The following is a 19,822-nucleotide window of genomic DNA, read 5'->3' as shown; positions in this document are numbered from 1 at the left end:
GGCGTATGCAGAATTGCATGCTGGTTTGCGTAGTCCCTTACATCCAAGTGGGTGCTGCTGGACGCCACCCGTTAAATCAATGTTCACCCCAGTGGGTTTGATGAAGGTTAAAAACTGGCCCATCCGCCAGTAGCAGAGTCGGTCACAGTTGGGTACTCCTCGGTCCTGCCGGGTCACCATGTGCGACAACCCTGGATCCGCTGTATGTGCGGCGGGGCCTTTCCGCGACCGGACAGGCCGCAAAACATAGTCAAGATAGAGTTGCCCTCTGAGGAAAGGCCGCACCCGGGGAGTTAACACCTCCTTCGTGAAGACAGCAGATGAGCCAGCCTCCCCCTCCAAACAAGAGCCAAACATGTTTCGGACAGTAACGTCCTTGATCACTGGCAACAGAAGACGGACAGCAGCAGGTGGGATCAATGCCTCAATTTATTTAGATACGCCCCAGTGGGCGTTGAGGTCTCGCCTGATCGGCGTATGCAGAATTGCATGCTGGTTTGCGTAGTCCCTTACATCCAAGTGGGTGCTGCTGGAAGCCACCCGTTAAATCAATGTTCACCCCAGTGGGTTTGATGAAGGTTAAAAACTGGCCCATCCGCCAGTAGCAGAGTCGGTCACAGTTGGGTACTCCTCGGTCCTGCCGGGTCACCATGTGCGACAACCCTGGATCCGCTGTATGTGCGGCGGGGCCTTTCCGCGACCGGACAGGCCGCAAAACATAGTCAATATAGAGTTGCCCTCTGAGGAAAGGCCGCACCCGGGGAGTTAACACCTCCTTCGTGAAGACAGCAGATGAGCCAGCCTCCCCCTCCAAACAAGAGCCAAACATGTTTCGGACAGTAACGTCCTTGATCACTGGCAACAGAAGACGGACAGCAGCAGGTGGGATCAATGCCTCAATTTATTTAGATACGCCCCAGTGGGCGTTGAGGTCTCGCCTGATCGGCGTATGCAGAATTGCATGCTGGTTTGCGTAGTCCCTTACATCCAAGTGGGTGCTGCTGGACGCCACCCGTTAAATCAATGTTCACCCCAGTGGGTTTGATGAAGGTTAAAAACTGGCCCATCCGCCAGTAGCAGAGTCGGTCACAGTTGGGTACTCCTCGGTCCTGCCGGGTCACCATGTGCGACAACCCTGGATCCGCTGTATGTGCGGCGGGGCCTTTCCGCGACCGGACAGGCCGCAAAACATAGTCAAGATAGAGTTGCCCTCTGAGGAAAGGCCGCACCCGGGGAGTTAACACCTCCTTCGTGAAGACAGCAGATGAGCCAGCCTCCCCCTCCAAACAAGAGCCAAACATGTTTCGGACAGTAACGTCCTTGATCACTGGCAACAGAAGACGGACAGCAGCAGGTGGGATCAATGCCTCAATTTATTTAGATACGCCCCAGTGGGCGTTGAGGTCTCGCCTGATCGGCGTATGCAGAATTGCATGCTGGTTTGCGTAGTCCCTTACATCCAAGTGGGTGCTGCTGGACGCCACCCGTTAAATCAATGTTCACCCCAGTGGGTTTGATGAAGGTTAAAAACTGGCCCATCCGCCAGTAGCAGAGTCGGTCACAGTTGGGTACTCCTCGGTCCTGCCGGGTCACCATGTGCGACAACCCTGGATCCGCTGTATGTGCGGCGGGGCCTTTCCGCGACCGGACAGGCCGCAAAACATAGTCAAGATAGAGTTGCCCTCTGAGGAAAGGCCGCACCCGGGGAGTTAACACCTCCTTCGTGAAGACAGCAGATGAGCCAGCCTCCCCCTCCAAACAAGAGCCAAACATGTTTCGGACAGTAACGTCCTTGATCACTGGCAACAGAAGACGGACAGCAGCAGGTGGGATCAATGCCTCAATTTATTTAGATACGCCCCAGTGGGCGTTGAGGTCTCGCCTGATCGGCGTATGCAGAATTGCATGCTGGTTTGCGTAGTCCCTTACATCCAAGTGGGTGCTGCTGGACGCCACCCGTTAAATCAATGTTCACCCCAGTGGGTTTGATGAAGGTTAAAAACTGGCCCATCCGCCAGTAGCAGAGTCGGTCACAGTTGGGTACTCCTCGGTCCTGCCGGGTCACCATGTGCGACAACCCTGGATCCGCTGTATGTGCGGCGGGGCCTTTCCGCGACCGGACAGGCCGCAAAACATAGTCAAGATAGAGTTGCCCTCTGAGGAAAGGCCGCACCCGGGGAGTTAACACCTCCTTCGTGAAGACAGCAGATGAGCCAGCCTCCCCCTCCAAACAAGAGCCAAACATGTTTCGGACAGTAACGTCCTTGATCACTGGCAACAGAAGACGGACAGCAGCAGGTGGGATCAATGCCTCAATTTATTTAGATACGCCCCAGTGGGCGTTGAGGTCTCGCCTGATCGGCGTATGCAGAATTGCATGCTGGTTTGCGTAGTCCCTTACATCCAAGTGGGTGCTGCTGGACGCCACCCGTTAAATCAATGTTCACCCCAGTGGGTTTGATGAAGGTTAAAAACTGGCCCATCCGCCAGTAGCAGAGTCGGTCACAGTTGGGTACTCCTCGGTCCTGCCGGGTCACCATGTGCGACAACCCTGGATCCGCTGTATGTGCGGCGGGGCCTTTCCGCGACCGGACAGGCCGCAAAACATAGTCAAGATAGAGTTGCCCTCTGAGGAAAGGCCGCACCCGGGGAGTTAACACCTCCTTCGTGAAGACAGCAGATGAGCCAGCCTCCCCCTCCAAACAAGAGCCAAACATGTTTCGGACAGTAACGTCCTTGATCACTGGCAACAGAAGACGGACAGCAGCAGGTGGGATCAATGCCTCAATTTATTTAGATACGCCCCAGTGGGCGTTGAGGTCTCGCCTGATCGGCGTATGCAGAATTGCATGCTGGTTTGCGTAGTCCCTTACATCCAAGTGGGTGCTGCTGGACGCCACCCGTTAAATCAATGTTCACCCCAGTGGGTTTGATGAAGGTTAAAAACTGGCCCATCCGCCAGTAGCAGAGTCGGTCACAGTTGGGTACTCCTCGGTCCTGCCGGGTCAGCATGTGCGACAACCCTGGATCCGCTGTATGTGCGGCGGGGCCTTTCCGCGACCGGACAGGCCGCAAAACATAGTCAAGATAGAGTTGCCCTCTGAGGAAAGGCCGCACCCGGGGAGTTAACACCTCCTTCGTGAAGACAGCAGATGAGCCAGCCTCCCCCTCCAAACAAGAGCCAAACATGTTTCGGACAGTAACGTCCTTGATCACTGGCAACAGAAGACGGACAGCAGCAGGTGGGATCAATGCCTCAATTTATTTAAATACGCCCCAGTGGGCGTTGAGGTCTCGCCTGATCGGCGTATGCAGAATTGCATGCTGGTTTGCGTAGTCCCTTACATCCAAGTGGGTGCTGCTGGACGCCACCCGTTAAATCAATGTTCACCCCAGTGGGTTTGATGAAGGTTAAAAACTGGCCCATCCGCCAGTAGCAGAGTCGGTCACAGTTGGGTACTCCTCGGTCCTGCTGGGTCACCATGTGCGACAACCCTGGATCCGCTGTATGTGCGGCGGGGCCTTTCCGCGACCGGACAGGCCGCAAAACATAGTCAAGATAGAGTTGCCCTCTGAGGAAAGGCCGCACCCGGGGAGTTAACACCTCCTTCGTGAAGACAGCAGATGAGCCAGCCTCCCCCTCCAAACAAGAGCCAAACATGTTTCGGACAGTAACGTCCTTGATCACTGGCAACAGAAGACAGACAGCAGCAGGTGGGATCAATGCCTCAATTTATTTAGATACGCCCCAGTGGGCGTAGAGGTCTCGCCTGATCGGCGTACGCAGAATTGCATGCTGGTTTGCGTAGTCCCTTACATCCAAGTGGGTGCTGCTGGACGCCACCCTTTAAATCAATGTTCACCCCAGTGGGTTTGATGAAGGTTAAAAACTGGCCCATCCGCCAGTAGCAGAGTCGGTCACAGTTGGGTACTCCTCGGTCCTGCCGGGTCACCATGTGCGACAACCCTGGATCCGCTGTATGTGCGGCGGGGCCTTTCCGCGACCGGACAGGCCGCAAAACATAGTCAAGATAGAGTTGCCCTCTGAGGAAAGGCCGCACCCGGGGAGTTAACACCTCCTTCGTGAAGACAGCAGATGAGCCAGCCTCCCCCTCCAAACAAGAGCCAAACATGTTTCGGACAGTAACGTCCTTGATCACTATATATATAGTCACTTCATTTTGTCTCCTTCTTCTCTTCAGGGTCTTCGGCGTCAGTCCCTTGAGCAGAGTCCTCCTGGCCAGCGTTCTCCCTCGGAGAAAGGAAAGGCTGAGGTGAGTATTTCTTTTGTCAGTGTCTAATTAATTCAGGGAAGGGAGTAGGGATTTCACCAGCCCAAAAGGAAAAGAACCGGGTGAAAGTGATGGTACACTACAGGAAGTGAGGAAGAAAGTATGTCCCCAAGTGAAAGGGAAATCCAGAGGGAGCGACCATATGTTAAAGGCATTCAGAAGGAGAAATTAACATAAAAGCAAACAAACGTCCTTTTCCTTCTTGCCCTTCTCCTAGCGCCCCTCTTCTTTGTTTTCCGCTTCCCTCGAGATCCCCTTCTGCCTTCCCCCCAGAATGTTCTGCAGTCTCCCACGCACCTGGAAGAGCCACGACCCTCCAGGGCCTCCCACATAGGTCGGCTCAGCGCTGTTTTTAAAGGGACCAGACTCGTTTTTTTAGGGCTCGCCTGAGACAGCGCTTTAGCGCTGCTCTCGCAAGAGCTTTTGTAAAAGGGGGATTTGGAAGTGCAAACCAGTGTTTTCAGGCCGCCAACTACAGTGCATGTGCGCCGGGCTTTGCGCACCATTTGGCAGCCTGCTGATCACTTTCGCGGCCGCTTTGATGTTCTCAGTGAGCCGCGCGGCCACTGAGAACATCAAAGCGGCCGCGAAAGTGCACACCATTTGCCACCCCCTCCCTTATCCCACTTCCTGCTTGTAACTTGAATATTTCATGAGCGACTGTGTAATTGAACAACAACCCTTCAGTCATTCCTTTGCAGCGTGACAACCCACTTCAATCTTAATTAGAACATGCATTAATATAATTTGCTTTTGTTAGTAAACTAGGAGCGATCAACACTACCATGCTGTTGGGTCACGAGTACTCATACAAAATACTAGTTAAAATATGCGTTTCATTTCAATAATTGCTGTGTATGTAGCACATATCATAACGTGAATAGCTTTTAGGCACACTTCTTTTATCTACCTGGAATTCGAACCGGTGACCTGCAAGCATATCCGGTGGCATGAATGCCACTGAATTATCTCAACAGCCTTAGATGGAATTCTTCACAAACCAGCACGGGCTCGTAGCGCACCATATATACAAGTAGAAGGGGCGCCTTGCCACATAAAGAGGCGCGCACACAAATAAACACACCCAGGCATTCACACAACAAAACACACAGCTTGCACATAAACTGTGCATTTAGACCCGCTACACGCAAACACACTGGAGGCATGTCACGCGCGCCTTCAGTGCCGGAGCCTTGCACGCGCTTGAGGCGCACCCGTGATGTAACAAAACTTGAGCCACGCCCCACACTCTGCAAAGTACCGGGAGGGGCCCCCTCCGGACTCAGTCAAGAGGTTTTAGGCCAGGGTCTGGCGGGTGGAGGAGGGGGGCTATGTTATGCCATTGAGGTGCACAGATGTGTCCAGAACACAACAGATGCTCGTGCCTGGGGCATATAGGATAGTAAGCCTAGGACAGCAAGGGCAGAACTGGAGACCAGACTTCTCCCAGACTGGCCTTTTAATTCCTATTTGTTATTGTTTCTATGGTTTCAGTTATGAGTGACATTCTAATGTGAAATGACACACTTCCAGTAACAATTTCGAGTGTTTAAGTCACTCCTCTGTGAATTGTGCTATTGCATACAGACCTATCACACAGAACATGCGATTCAAACAAGCCAGACCTACTCGCGTTGTCAATGCTGGTTAGCAGTTCAAATCAGTCTGTAACATAACTGGTGCTCATGTAAAGCGCTCTGATACCTTCGTGTCTAGTTCGAGCTATATAAAACTCCACAAAAAAATGAAACAATCCGTGAGTAAAAACAATGATTTTGATGTGATTAAAATAATTAAAATTGTTTCAGTTCTGACAATACTAAATATTGGTAAGATCTCATACATCCTTCCTCTTCTACGCTATTTTTACTTTCTCCATTAATTTCCTAGCATCACCCTTTCGCTGTGCTGTCTACAACCACCTCCCCCCACTCCCCGTCCTGTAAATACAGTATTTCCTTTTCTTGAATTTGGTGGTATTTTGATAGCCGCCGGTGTATGGTAATTACAGTTGCACATGTGACAATTATGTGCGCTCTGTCAAGAGGTTACAGTTTGAATGAACATGTGATCAAATAATGTTATGACCCAGTCTAACCCCTAATGAGAGGTGGTTGGCATCGCAATAGTTCATGTGACAGAGATGAAGCTGGGTCCAAAGTGTGTTAGGGGCACATAAACAGCCTCTGAATAGCCTGCTGTGCTCTTTTACTTGTGTTATTTGGTCTGGATTGTCCCGTCTTACATATCCTACCAACCTTGTAGCTTCCTCTGCCACAAACTGCAACAACTCAGGATAACCTTATGCATTGAGTAATCCATCCAGTCATTCATCCACCCACTCATTCATCCTTGTAAATATGTCCATTCACTCACTAACTCATATATAGCAATCCAGTCTCCTCAACTTGCGCTCTTGTCCATCCATGCACTCATTAAATTATTCATCCATTGATTTTCGCATACTTAGTAATCACTCCAGACATTCACCAGTCCGTGATCTATGCGTTCTCCTAATAATCCACTAATCTACCCAGGTAGCACTCATTTATATTCACTCGCTTGTCCATGCACTCAGCCACCTTTTCATTCATTCATGCACTTGTATACTTGTACCTCATTTACTCTTGCAAATACTCAACTATCTATTCAACCATCCTTCCATGAGTGACTTGCTCATATATCCATCTATGCACACCCAATAATAAATTCGCACAGCCGTTCACACATTTCCCCAAAGGCACTCACATGCGCAAACTCTCTTATCTATATTAAATCCTTTGATTAAAAAGGCAGACTTATAGCCTTTACTAACGCTTACATTATTTTAATTGTCATTTTTGAAATCTCCGCCGTCCCCCTTCTTTGGGCTTGTTTTGAAGAGCTTATTGTTTAGTCAAAGATCTGTTGCTCCATCTAAGACGTCCTGTTTAGGTACAACATGAGCAAGCAGAATAGGCACCCCTCAACCATAGTCCTTATCGGGCTTTGTGAGCAAGCAATGGAGAGCTGTGTGAACAGAGAAACAGTAGCGCACATTCCTCACAACCATCCTTCCCTCGAAGAGTGACAGTCTGCCCCCTCGAGCCCCCGCTTGACAGCTTTTCAGAAAGCTACAAGTGTACTCCTACTTCCGATGTAAAGCTGGAGAGGAGGAGCAAATTCCTCTGCAGGCTTCACCCGACAGGGCCTGGTATTATGTAACTCGGAGTAAGCACTGCCAGTAACCTGCACCTGCAGGCCAGTGCACAAATAACATTTGCATCACTCTCTCTCCCTGCCAATAGCGCTTTCTCCCTGCTTCTGATAGATAAGAAAAAAACATAATTTGCGTTTCTAATATCCGATCCTAACCATATTCAAGCCCCAATAAAAGTCAATGGGGGATATACGTTCTCCCGATTATTTTGTTTTTTAGAGATCTCACACTTTTCTAAAATGATGGCATGAATAGTTTTAAGACACAGGCAACGTGGGCAATTGTCCAGGACCCTCATCTTGCAAGAGGCCCCTGGGAAAATTACCTTTTTTCTCTATCTTACTTTTCTCTATTTTCTATGTCAACCTGTAACGTATAATTCAATATTGTTTGGCCTAACGGGGCTTAAATTAGTGCAAAATGAATCATAAATGTCAAAGTTGGTCCAAACAGAGGCCGCCAAATATTTCTTACCCTGGACCCCAAAAATCCTTAAGATGACACTTAAGAGCTGCCGATTTAGGCACTGACTCAGAACCCAGGTTCTAGTCTCAGCTGCGGCTCAACATTCTGTCCAAATCATTTCATATCCCCGTGGCTTAGAACAAATGAATGTGTAATGTAACTTGTGTTCTTGCAAAGCGCTCCAAAGCTTTCGTAGGGCATTCGCGCCAAATAAAACTGGAAATAAATACAAACAAGGGTTTGCTGCAGTGTTTTAATCTCTATATGGTTACATTTAACGGACCACTTTCCAGTTTAAAGATGGCCGCCACACTGTGAGCTGTAGCGCTAATCAAGTACACACTATAAGACAAGATGCAATAAAAAATCTTGCTGTTTTTCCGTTGGCATTCTAAACAAATTCATATGAGTTGTTCTATAACATTTGTGTCACATATTACGATAGTAAACTTCAAAATTAGATTTTAGGTTTGCTATAGCAATTACATCAAATAATGGAAAATACAAAATAAATGTATTTGTTTTTACGTTATTTTACATGGCAGTTCACGGGGTTCGTAGCCTTTGTACACTCGCTGTGTGTGAGCCTGCTTTATCATTAGTCCATTGTCTATGTTAATTCTTGTCTAGATTGAAAGTTTATGGTATGACAGCAGAGTCAGGCTCTTGAGCTGTAACCCGGAAGTAATACCGTAGAGCCGGTCCACTCTCTTTTCCGCTTTGCTCTCTTTCCAGTGGCGGCGTGCTTTTAAGCAGCCCCTGAAGTGGCAGCGCCATGAGTGTCCCAGCTTTTATCGACGTGACGGAGGAGGATCAGGTGAGAGGCGCACCCGATCCCGGGAACTGATCCCTCACTCCCTCGATAGTCTCCGTTTGCATCCTTGCGTGCATCGTCTACTATCGTATTGCCTCTCCGTATAGCCTAGTGCTTGGGTTTCTGTGACCCACTGCCACTCTTACAGGAGCATTGTTGACATCTGGGCCTTTTACTTTGTACAGAGAATATTTCTGGGCCTGTGCCCTGCAGTAATCTGAACTTTAATACGCCAGTCCCTAGACATACATATCTCCAATAATACACTTGTATCCTGATCTGCAAAAAAAAATGAAATTTAAGATTGGGTATGCATTTAATATCAGACGATATCAGAAAGAAAAGTAAGGGTATGGGTCTACAGTATTAAATGCGTCGTTTTGTGGATGACAGTATGTCGTAGCAGTGTTAAGAAAACCCAGCAAACAACAGTTGATGGTAAAGAAGATGGGTAATTACACTGATGTGATTCTGAACTTTTTTTTGTCCATTTGGAGTTTTGAGAAAAAAAGATGCAGCCCAGACAGCAGAAACAATGCTGGCATATTTCATTTACGGGAGTAAAGAACTAGCAGCGACAGTAGCAAAAATCATACCATCCCAAATACAATGATAATAATATGTGCAAAGTTTCCATTTACAAGAAAAACTGCCTGTCTACCCTTGGTCATATACGTCTGATTTTCCGCAGAAATTTCGCTACTTGAAAAAGTTCCCTCAAAAGTTGGGCTCATATACAATTCATACCCTTTTACATGCGGATGGTATTGTTTTTTTTGGTGTAAATCCTTAGGTCTACAAAGACACCTGCAAGAATTATGCACTTTTGCTATGCCTAAAAGTCGCTTTCTATAGATAAATGTTTGAAACTCTAAGATGCTAGACTTAAGCGGGAAGAAGAAAGGTTTCAAGTTTAATTGGTACATGGACTACGAAAAAGCGGAGGTTGGTAACTATGTTTACTTGGGGGGGAAAAACCTTTGCAATCAACCTCTCCCACAAGCTGCACTTTTACTATTTAGGGGAAAAAAACCTTCGCCCACGCAGGTGCTCTTGACATTTTTTATTATCCCATGGGAAAGAGACATTTTAATTATATATATCAGAATTATCTAGAGCAAAGATTACTGCAACTTTGATATATTATTGCAATATGCTCCTGTCTCTAGCTGGGCTTTTTAAAACTTGCATGAAGGGAAAATTTGAAGGAAATTTTGCAGTTTGAGTTCAACTATACCTGTACACATTCATAGACTTGAACGTAATCTTACCAGCACCTATTTCCAAGAACTTTCAAGTGTAATCTGTTCGGGATAGAGGCTCATCCACGCACCTGCTCTTTCGTTAAGGACACTACTTAATGTAAGTTTGAGAGAAGGACCCGGAGGAAAAAATTACAAAAAATTGTTTTTTAGAAATTTGGCTTTTACACTGGCATATGTCAAATGTGATAAGGCTGTTCTGGAATCGTGATCTCCAGGCCAGCTATACCACTTTTTGAAAGTCTAAGTGGGCAAACTAAATTATATCAATGACCAAGAATATGGCAGAAATGCTTACATCCATAGCAGTTTGGCAGCACGCACTAGTTTTGAGGAAAGGCTTCCATATCTCAGGTATCTAATATCACACAATGTGAAAGGGCTTCTTCGGATAGTATACCTCCCCCCCCCCCCCCCCTCAACTCCTATCGAGCTAGAAGAAGAGGATCCTCAGTTGATTCTGCGATTTGTAAACTGTGAATTAGGTCTCCACAACCTTTATTCATGTACTACATCTCTTCCCAGTACTAAGTGGCGTTAGAAGGTGTTTTTTTATTCCCTTTAACGGAATGCTTTAATATAATTACACATCATGATTTGGTATTTTTTAATTACTCACCCACCTAATGAACAAGTGTGTTTTTCTATCTCTACATTTTTAAGAGTTTTTTTTAACCGATAGTTGAGAAACAAGATATTGTTATTTTATACTGCTTGAAATCCGTTTGTATTATTAACATTTTTAGGTTTTTCATTATTAATGGATGTATTGTGGATCTCTGAGGAGGTCTAAATCAATTTTCTTAATACACCTGAAAATGCCTACTATAGTACTCCCTCTCTATAATGGCTAATAGTTGGCTTTCTGTGATACCTTGCTTCTCTCTTATAGGACCATTGTTGACATCTGGACCTTTGATAAGTATAGAGAATACTTCAGGGCCTATGCTCTTGCAGTGATCTGACCTTTATTATGCCAGTACTTAGACATGCAGATAGCCAACAATAGACGTGTATCCTGATCTGTAATAAGCAGATACAAATTTAAAATTGGATGTGTATTTAATGTCAAACCACATCAGTAACAAAAGTAAGGGAGAGGGCCCTTAAGAGTATTAAATGTGCTGTTTTGTGGATGCCAGTATGTTGCTGTAGTGTTATGAAAGGCCAGTAAAGTACAGCTAACGGTAAAGAAAATGGGTGATTACTGTGAGGCTTGAAAGGGCCGTTTTTTTTAGGTCTCGCCTGGCGTTAGCAGCGCATGCTCTGCACTCGCCATGCTAGGGCTTCTTGGAATCAATACGGTTCCAGAAGTCGTGTCGCTGCTCTCTCTGCATTTTTGATTCGTGCGTGTCGTTTTGCATCATGGATTATGCGAAACACAGTGTAATAATTGCACCGGAGGCAATCATTACACTGAGGGTTGCCACCCTGCCCATCGGGATTGGATCTTTTACTTGCTAGGGGACACGGCCTCCTTCAATTACTCGGTAAGCACTATATATGAGCCCTAAAAGAATTCACTTTGAAATGCATGTTTCACTTCCTCATTGATTTGCCGCTGGCTGGCCGCTTTCACCGCTCTTGTTTGTTTCTATGATTAATTTGGAGCGCGGTCCGCTGACTTTAGCGGCCGCGCTTGGTTTATTTATTTAACTTTTTTGGGAGTGCGGTCCGCTGACTTTAGCGACTGCGCTTGGTTTATTTATTTAATTTTTTTTTTTGCGGCTGGAGACCCGGTTTCTTTTTATGCTTTTCACAGGTATTTACCACGCCCTGTAATTTATTTTACACACTCGCGGTGGCCATACCTGGTGATTTGCTTTCTTTTTCCTCTTTCCTGAGACTTTCACTAGGCCATGTGATCTGTTTTACACACTCTGTTTGTGATACAGGAAGGAACCCTTTTCGTTATTGTTTTTGTGCTTAAAAGAAGTTTTTACTGCATACTTTTTTAAAGACCTGTGATACGTTTGCACACTCACGTTGACGATATATTGTTTCCTATGTGTTTTTTAGCGTTGTTGAGAAGTTGTTACCGGAATGTCACTGAACTCTGCTAACCAGGAAACTTTCTAAACCGAAGCTAGGCCTAATTGTAGCTGAAGTATGCGTTCTGTAATAGGAAAAAGGCTTTTACAGTAAATAGTTACCCTCAACGAATGGCTTGAATTTCCTACCTGCTCAGCTACTTTACCAAGTTACGCAACCCTGGACTTGTCACTGCATCATCTTTTTCTGGCTCGGCTTCCATTCTGCTGATGTCCGGAAAGTTTAGAAGTAGGTTGTACCCGCACTTGCTCCCACAGTCTGTGGGTACCAGTTACAATTGTGCCTCGGACGTTTAACGTGCACGCTACTACCCGGGTCCGTCACACCAGGTATGCCTGGCGGCCTGAAGCAAGACCCGGGAGGAGAAGGCACTAGTTGCAGCTCTTGTAACACCGCAGGAAAACAAGTTGGCACTGGTCGCTTTCTGAATTTAGGGAATGTTAGCTGAAGGTTGTAAAGGCCCTGCTGGCGGGAGCCTGCCGTGAGACGAGCACACCTCTGCTGGTCTCTGTGTGGTTCCTCCGCTCTTCTTTGTATCTTAAAAGGTGGCAGTGACACCTTCTTTTGTATCCCGGTAAACCCGTAAAAACAAAAGCCCTTTGTCGGTATTTACATGCTCTGTTTCAATTATAATTTGTGGCTCGCTCGGTCCCCCTCCTTATTGCATTTGCATAATTGCTTTTGCCTGGAGGCACGAGCTTCGGTATACGGCCTTTGTATTGACTCGTACTGACGTGAGGGAGCAGCTGCTGATGCCCGACAGGAGGAGGAGTTTTGCAATTTGACTTTAAGCAAACAGCCAGCGGGGTGGGTTACACATGTGATGAGTTATACTGCTTCTTCCTGTTTGGTATCAAACGTTTGGAGAGCAGGAACCCTGGACAGTTTAGTCTTACCCAGTACAGTGGGCTTCTGGCCCAGCCCCTTGAGCTCCCTACTTCCGGTCAGCCCCCTTCAGCCATTACTTTGTGATCATGTTATTATGCGCCACAAGTGCCTACACCTAAAACGGGACACTGTGCATGCCCCTGCTTCCCCTTTCAGATCTCTGAATGTGGTGCATAAAGCGGGGTACAGTAGCCATTTCACCCACTATCCAGCGCTTTAAGTTCTGTTTTATCGTTGATGTATTGTTCCACAGACCTGCACTTTACACTGTCCTGCACACAGCCTGCCCCATTCCAACACTTTATTGCACCATGGTCCCTGACCTCTTGCTCTAGAGACCTGGCACTTCAAAGTTCTCAAGTGCCAAGAAGTGAGGGTGGTATCTCTGCGTGTTTTCGGGTGTAGATGACCCATTAATGGTGCTTTTTGGAACAACCGTTGAACGTGCCATCTTGCTATGGTCAGGACGGGCTGCTAGTCCTTTCACACTTGGGTCCATGTGTGGTGGGGGAATTTTGGGTTATACACGTATGTCGGCACTTGCGGCGCAGCAGCTTTTCGTGGATTTTGCTCTGAGAGGTGCATAATAATTGGTCGTGTTTAAGGGTAGGGTGGGGTCATTATCCATGTTGAAACTGGATTTTATAATTATCGCAAAGACTTTCTAGGCATCCCGCCCTGTGGAGTTGGCAGTACGAATCAAAGACTATTTATTACCCTGGCAACGTAATATCCCCACCTCTGTTATTTTTAATTTGTTTTTTTTGTATTCAATTACTGAGCCATTCTGGACACAAGCAGCTCTTATTTCACAGGCTAATTTTCGTTTGGTATTCAAACTTCTCTAAGCATTGGCCTTTAAGATGATGTCCAGAGGTTACTTTTTCATGCAGTGCTCAGATTGTAAGCGATATAATAATCATGGTATGTACCTTTAAGAAATGAACAGTTTGGGAACACTGTAGATACCAGCCAGAGTCAGTCAAAAGAAGTTTGATTTAATTACTGTGCGTTACTAGCTTCCCATTTTCCTGCAGTATTATGTACTCCTTCCATTTGTTTTGGCAACATTTAGGGGCATTTTGAAGATAATAGCTTATGAAGAGCTTATTGATATACAGGCCACCAGGGACGAGAGCCCCATTTATTACATCACTGCAAACCTTCCTGGAATCCTGATTAGACACCACCACTTTCACAGTTCTAGGGGATTTTAACTTCTATTTAGAAGAAAATAACAACTCAGATTCCACCAGTTTAATTGACAATATGGCGGGCAGTGGGATGAGCCAGATTGTATCCAAGCCTACCCATCAAGCAGGACATACGCTGGATGGAATTTTTACTAGCAATGCTCTTATTGAAGTGGAAAGTGTGCAGCCAGTACCTTTGTCAGATCATGCTGCAATCTACTTCAAAGTAAAAACAACTCTACCTATCAGAGGCCGTAGGAACTGCCATCCGCTAGTTAAAGCCCTCCCCTGGAAACGTATACAAAGAGATTAGCTCATCACAGTCCTGGCAAACAAACTCCCCACCATGGTGGATAGCAATGGCAGGGCCAATAATTTTGACAAATGGATCAGCCAGGCGGTGAATGAGCTGGCCCCTGAAGAAATCAAGCAACCTAAGAGGAGACTAGCCACATCTCCATGGTATTCAGCAGAGCTCAGGCTAGTTAAAATCAAATGCCGACGCCAGGAGCGGGTCTGGAGATCGGACTATAGTACAGAACATAGGAAGGAATATAAAAGAACCCTGGTGGAATATAAAACCGCAATAAAACCGGCTAAGACGGCGTATTTTACTAATAAAATTCAAGAGTCTATCAATTCCCCCAAGGAACTCTTTAAATCTGTATCAATTTTTAACTAAGTGCCCGTGTGACACGACGTTTGCCCCGGATCAAAACTTTGTTGACAAACTGGCTCTGTTTTTTTCAGGAAAAGGTCCAAACAGTTTATAATGAACTTGAGAACCCGCCAGTAAATACAGGAAAGGTCAATAGAGAGCCAAATGAGACTCCTCTAACTCAGAATAACTTGTCTCGGTTCCCTCTGCTAAATGAAAATCAGGTTACTAACCTGTTAGTACAAACTAAGTCTGGCTCCCCCCCCTTGACCCATGTCCCCCTTACATATTACACCTGGTCCCAGAAGAGATAAGTGCTTTCCTGACCCCTCTCTTTAATGAGATTATAAGATCCTGAGTCTTTCCACAGAGATGGAAAAAGGCCTGTATAAGACCTATTTTCAAGAAAGACTCACTGGACCCCCCCAGGACACTTAGCACTATCGTCCCATATCCTGTCTCCCATTGGCCCTCAAAAATATTAGAGAAAGCCATGAATCAGGAGCTGATGGAGTACGTGGATTCTAACAATATCCTGGACAGCATGGTTTCAGATCACGACGCTCTACAGAATCTGCTCTGATAATGGCAACTGAGGAGATCCGTAAGGTCATGGATGAAGGTGGTAGAGCTGTTTTAATCCTTCTTGATCTAACGGCCGCTTTTGACACCATAAACCATGTGGTCGTATTGCAGAGGCTTAGAGCCGTGGGTGTCAAGGACACAGCCTTAACTTTGCTCATGTCCTTCCTGGACTCCAGGGTACAACAAATCTACTGGGATGGAATACAGTCCGGAGAATTCTATCTCCCATGCGGAGTCCCTCAAGGATCAGCTTTATCCCCCACATTGTTCAATTTGTAAGTGACTCCACTGACCAAATTGATAAAAGATCAAGGTCTAACACTAGTGTCGTATGCAGATGACACCCAGTTAGTGGTGTCACTTACACAGAGTGTCGAAGCAACAGCATAACGGTTCCGAAATTGCCTCACAAGTGTGATGGGCTGGATGAATACAACTGAGGTAGTTTAATTTGGCCAAAAACCCTCCATCTGGAATCACCTATGGTGGTCCCCAGAAGCTGGCACCTGTCCCATCCCTGTGCCTAAGGCAAAGAATCTAGGTTTTCTGATTGACAAAGACTTAACACTTACCTTACAAAATAATCTAGTTACCTCGGCTTGCTTTTTTACGATTAAGGTTCTGCGAAAAATACTGCCGTTTATACCTTTCTCTTTAAGAAAAACGGTAGTAGGAGCCTTGGTTTTGTCGCGAATAGACTACTGCAATGCGCTGTACGTGGGAGCTGGGGTAAGACAGCTTTCCAAACTTCAGTCATTGCAGAATGCTGCTGTAATAATACTCCTGGATCTTCCTAAACATCACCCGACGTCGAGTGGCATAAGGCAGCTACATTGGCTCCCAGTCCAACTCCGGGTTTACTTCAAAGCGTTATGCCTAGTACACAAAGCTGTATACGGAGGAGGTGCAGCTGATATCCAATCTCTTTTTCCACGGTATGAACCGACCCGCGCATTAAGGTCTGGCAGTCTGGGACTTGTATGGCTCCCTAAGATAAGAGCCCGATGGGGAGGCAAGGGATTTTCATTCCAAGCGGCAAAGCTATGAAACTCCCTCCCCACAGAACTACGCTTGCAAGCTAACAAGATCCTGTTTAGAAAGGCACTAAAAACCTGGCTTTTCATAAAATCCTAGTTGGGAGCAGCCACTCCTTATCCTCGCTCCAGCGCCTAATCGCCTCGGCAATAGTGCGCTTAATAAATAATTCCGTCAGTCAAGAGTAGAGAAATGTGATGAACATCGCCCTGCCCACCCCATGACCTCCTCAGTCCCAGAGATCAACTGGCATTTAGGTGTAAAGGTAGTTAGCAGGAGCCCATCAAATCTAACTGCTGAGGCCCCATGGGTTAGGTCTGGCACCTCGCTGTCACCAGGCAGACCCAGCAGCATATGGGACTGGAGTGAGTATGGTAGATATATTGTCTTTGACCTCACTTTTCACCACCCCAGCTCTCTCTCGTGTTTGCTGTGCTCACAATACATGTTTACCCTCCTACCATGTGTTTTTAACTTTTCCCTGCCAGCTCTCTGCAGTTTCTTCCTCCCTGTGGGTGTTATCATACCATCTCTCATGAGTGTGCTTAGAAATGTAATGCTTAACCGGCAGGCACAATTATGCATACCGACCATTGTGCAAATTGAGGCATGATTTGTGCAATTTCTTTCTCGTGGCATTTTATTAATATTGTGGGACTGAAATAGACTATGTTCAGCCTTTATCCCACAGTTCCTTGCCAGGGTTTGTCCACAAATCCTTTGCAGCGGTTCTTACCGGTTGGCCATTGCAACGCGTTATCAAAGCGGCACGGCTTTCTTTAACAATTACATTGATGCGCGATCAATTTGTGCATTTATATTCCAAAGAGCACTGCTTACTAAAGGAAGCACATTGGGTGTATGTTCTGGGCAGGGAGTCATGTTTGATATATGTTCTCGGCAGATCCGCTTATTGTTGACTCTTATGTATGTATTTATGTAGTTATACATGTATACATTTCCTTAATTGTGTGTTTGTTTCTACAACTATGTACCTCTGCAATGCAGTTACATTGTTCCTCCTGTTGCCAAAGAAAGCTTGGAATTCAATGGCCGCTTATTAACCATTTTAATACTTAACTTCTCTATAACACAGCTTACAAACATTGGCAAAGCCAATAGATCTACCTAAACACTTATAAGGACCCAAAGGCGAGACCTATTGGCTACGCCAACGCTTTTTAAAATTTTTACATTTAGAGTTTTGTGGGGGAACATGGTGCAGTCTAGACAGCAAAAACACTGCTGTCCTATTCCATTGATGGGAGCAAATAAGTAAGCGCATCAGTAGCAAATGACGTACAACCCCCTGTACAATAATGTGTGCAAACGTTTAAATTACAATAAATACCTTTTGTCTACCCTCCACCTTTAAACATTTAACTTCCTATTAGTGCTTATACTATTTATATTAGTATAATAATAATTCTTTTGGAAAAGATTGAAATCGCCTTCTGAGTTCAATTTAGCAAATGAATCTTAGTAGTTTGGGAGAGGTCTTTTATGGCCATCCTAGGCAAGTCTTTCTGCTGAAGCAGCGAATGTAGACTGTTTTAACAAATTTATCTTTTCTTTTTTATAATTGTTGGGGGAAGTTGTTTTTACCGGTTAGGAGTGAGGGTGTTTGCTGGATGCTTCGCCCACATGCTGTCAGCAGACATTTTTTTTCTCTCTCCCCGTCATAAGTGGAGGTGCCATTTTAGCTTAGTGCGCACTCCAACTTTCAAGGGGGCAGAGCATCGGCACTGTAAAGCCATGGCGTGGACGTGCCAAAGCCAAGCCAGTCTGTGCCTGAATGTGTTTCTGCTCTCTTTCACTGCCAGGACAACAGTTATCCAGGCTCTCATAATGTCTCGCCTCGATTATGTTAATGCCTTATATCTCAGCTTGCCATAATATGCCATCCATAGATTACAAGTGGTGCAAAACGCAGCAGCGCGCCTCTTACTGAATTTACCTAAGAGAGCAAGGATCTCAAGTCCTCTTTCCTCTCTGCACTAGCTCCCAGTGAGGAAGAGAATCCTGTTTAAAGCATTGGTAATGATGTTTTAGGCTCTCCACCATATTGGTCCTGGGTACCTGACTTCCCATATCCTTTTCTACAATCCAGTGAGGAGTGTACAGTCCTCTCCTCTGGCTCTGGCCAGTGTGCCGAGAGTGAGACGGTCAAGAATTGGAGGCACTCCTTTTCCTTGTTTGGGCCTTCAGCATGGAACTCTCTCCTGATACATCTGAGACGAGAAACGTCAGAACCTGTTTTTTAGGAAGGCATTAAAAACTTGGTTATTCACCATGTAATCTGGCTTGCTCTTGGATTAGCACCAGGACACTCAAAGGAGCATCTGTGCGCTTTAAAAAACTGTTTCATCATCATTTGTTTTAGGAGGTGGTTAGCTCATGCTTGTTTCAGTCCTCATGCATCTTTGGTTACAAGACAGTTATGCCTGTTTTGATTAAAGCCTTTGTAAACATCAAGTGTTCGGGTAGCTTGTTGGGCGTTAGATGCAAGTTGTGTAGAATGTTTTTACTGATGTTCGTCAAGATCGCCTTGCTGGATTTGGTGGAGGTTGGAGTATTTGACTAACGATATGCTTGTTTGTATTTTAATGTTCTTGCCAGTTACAAAGTGAAAAAGGTGGCAAAGTAGTTATGCATGATGCTTGTGTAGAATGTTTTTTATGATCTGTGGGTGTGATGGCTCTACCTATTTTAAATAATTTGTTCCTTTTTCGGTGTCATCCACAAACAAGGTTTAGCCCATTTATTATCACTGGGTTGCTTTCTTGTCACTCATTAGCTTGTTTACTCAGTGGCATCCCTTCGCCTGTTGAGTGTTTTCCTCTCCTGGATCATAGCTTCTGAACCATTCTTTTGATAGGATGACTTGTATCTATTTACGGTTCCCATTCAGGGAACTACTTTTTAGTTTGAAGCCTAGCAGACAAGGCAAAGACCTATTCGGGGCATGCTGAAAGCTTACAGAGGATTGCATTCAGCTCATTGCTCACCATTAGCTTTGTGTTTTTTAATTCGTTTTAACACATTTGCTTGTGTTCTATTCACTGACTTTGTTTTAGGGCATCAAACATGTTTTTGTCCCTGTAGTGGAGCATGCCTGTTTTTTACCACCTCCCTGACTGGCTCCGTGTATTCTTCCATGATGCGCCCTTTCCTTGGACGACGCCACCCCTCCCTTTTCGGAAGGCACTCTTCGCGAGACTTGTGTTTTCAGCTGTCTCCCTTCTATGCTAGTTCACAGAGCAGCTGCTGAAGCTCGGTGGGTTGTAATAAAGGTACTGAATTTCTTTGAAAATTCGAGAAGTTCTCTTTCACCAGAGAATTATGTTTTTTAGGTCTCGCCTGAGCCAGCGCATTCGCT

The 19,822-nt window shown here is 45.8% G+C and overlaps 1 protein-coding gene across 2 annotated transcripts in view; it reads left to right on the top strand.

The window, feature by feature from the left end:
- Positions 1 to 8,616: 8,616 nt before the first annotated feature.
- EIF3M (eukaryotic translation initiation factor 3 subunit M) overlaps positions 8,617 to 19,822 on the top strand; it is a 195,550-nt gene continuing 184,344 nt past the window's right edge. For both annotated transcript variants that reach the window (XM_085648254.1, XM_085648253.1), the window contains exon 1: positions 8,617 to 8,773. In XM_085648254.1, the coding sequence (XP_085504380.1) occupies positions 8,732 to 8,773 (42 nt within the window). In that variant the 5' untranslated portion in view covers positions 8,617 to 8,731. The remainder of the gene's footprint in view (positions 8,774 to 19,822) is intronic.

Source organism: Triturus cristatus, chromosome 3_2, assembly GCF_964204655.1.
Source record: "Triturus cristatus chromosome 3_2, aTriCri1.1, whole genome shotgun sequence".
Lineage (NCBI taxonomy): Eukaryota > Metazoa > Chordata > Amphibia > Caudata > Salamandridae > Triturus > Triturus cristatus.
Note: the sequence above shows the minus strand (reverse complement) of the source record. Positions and strands in the feature narration are given on the sequence as shown.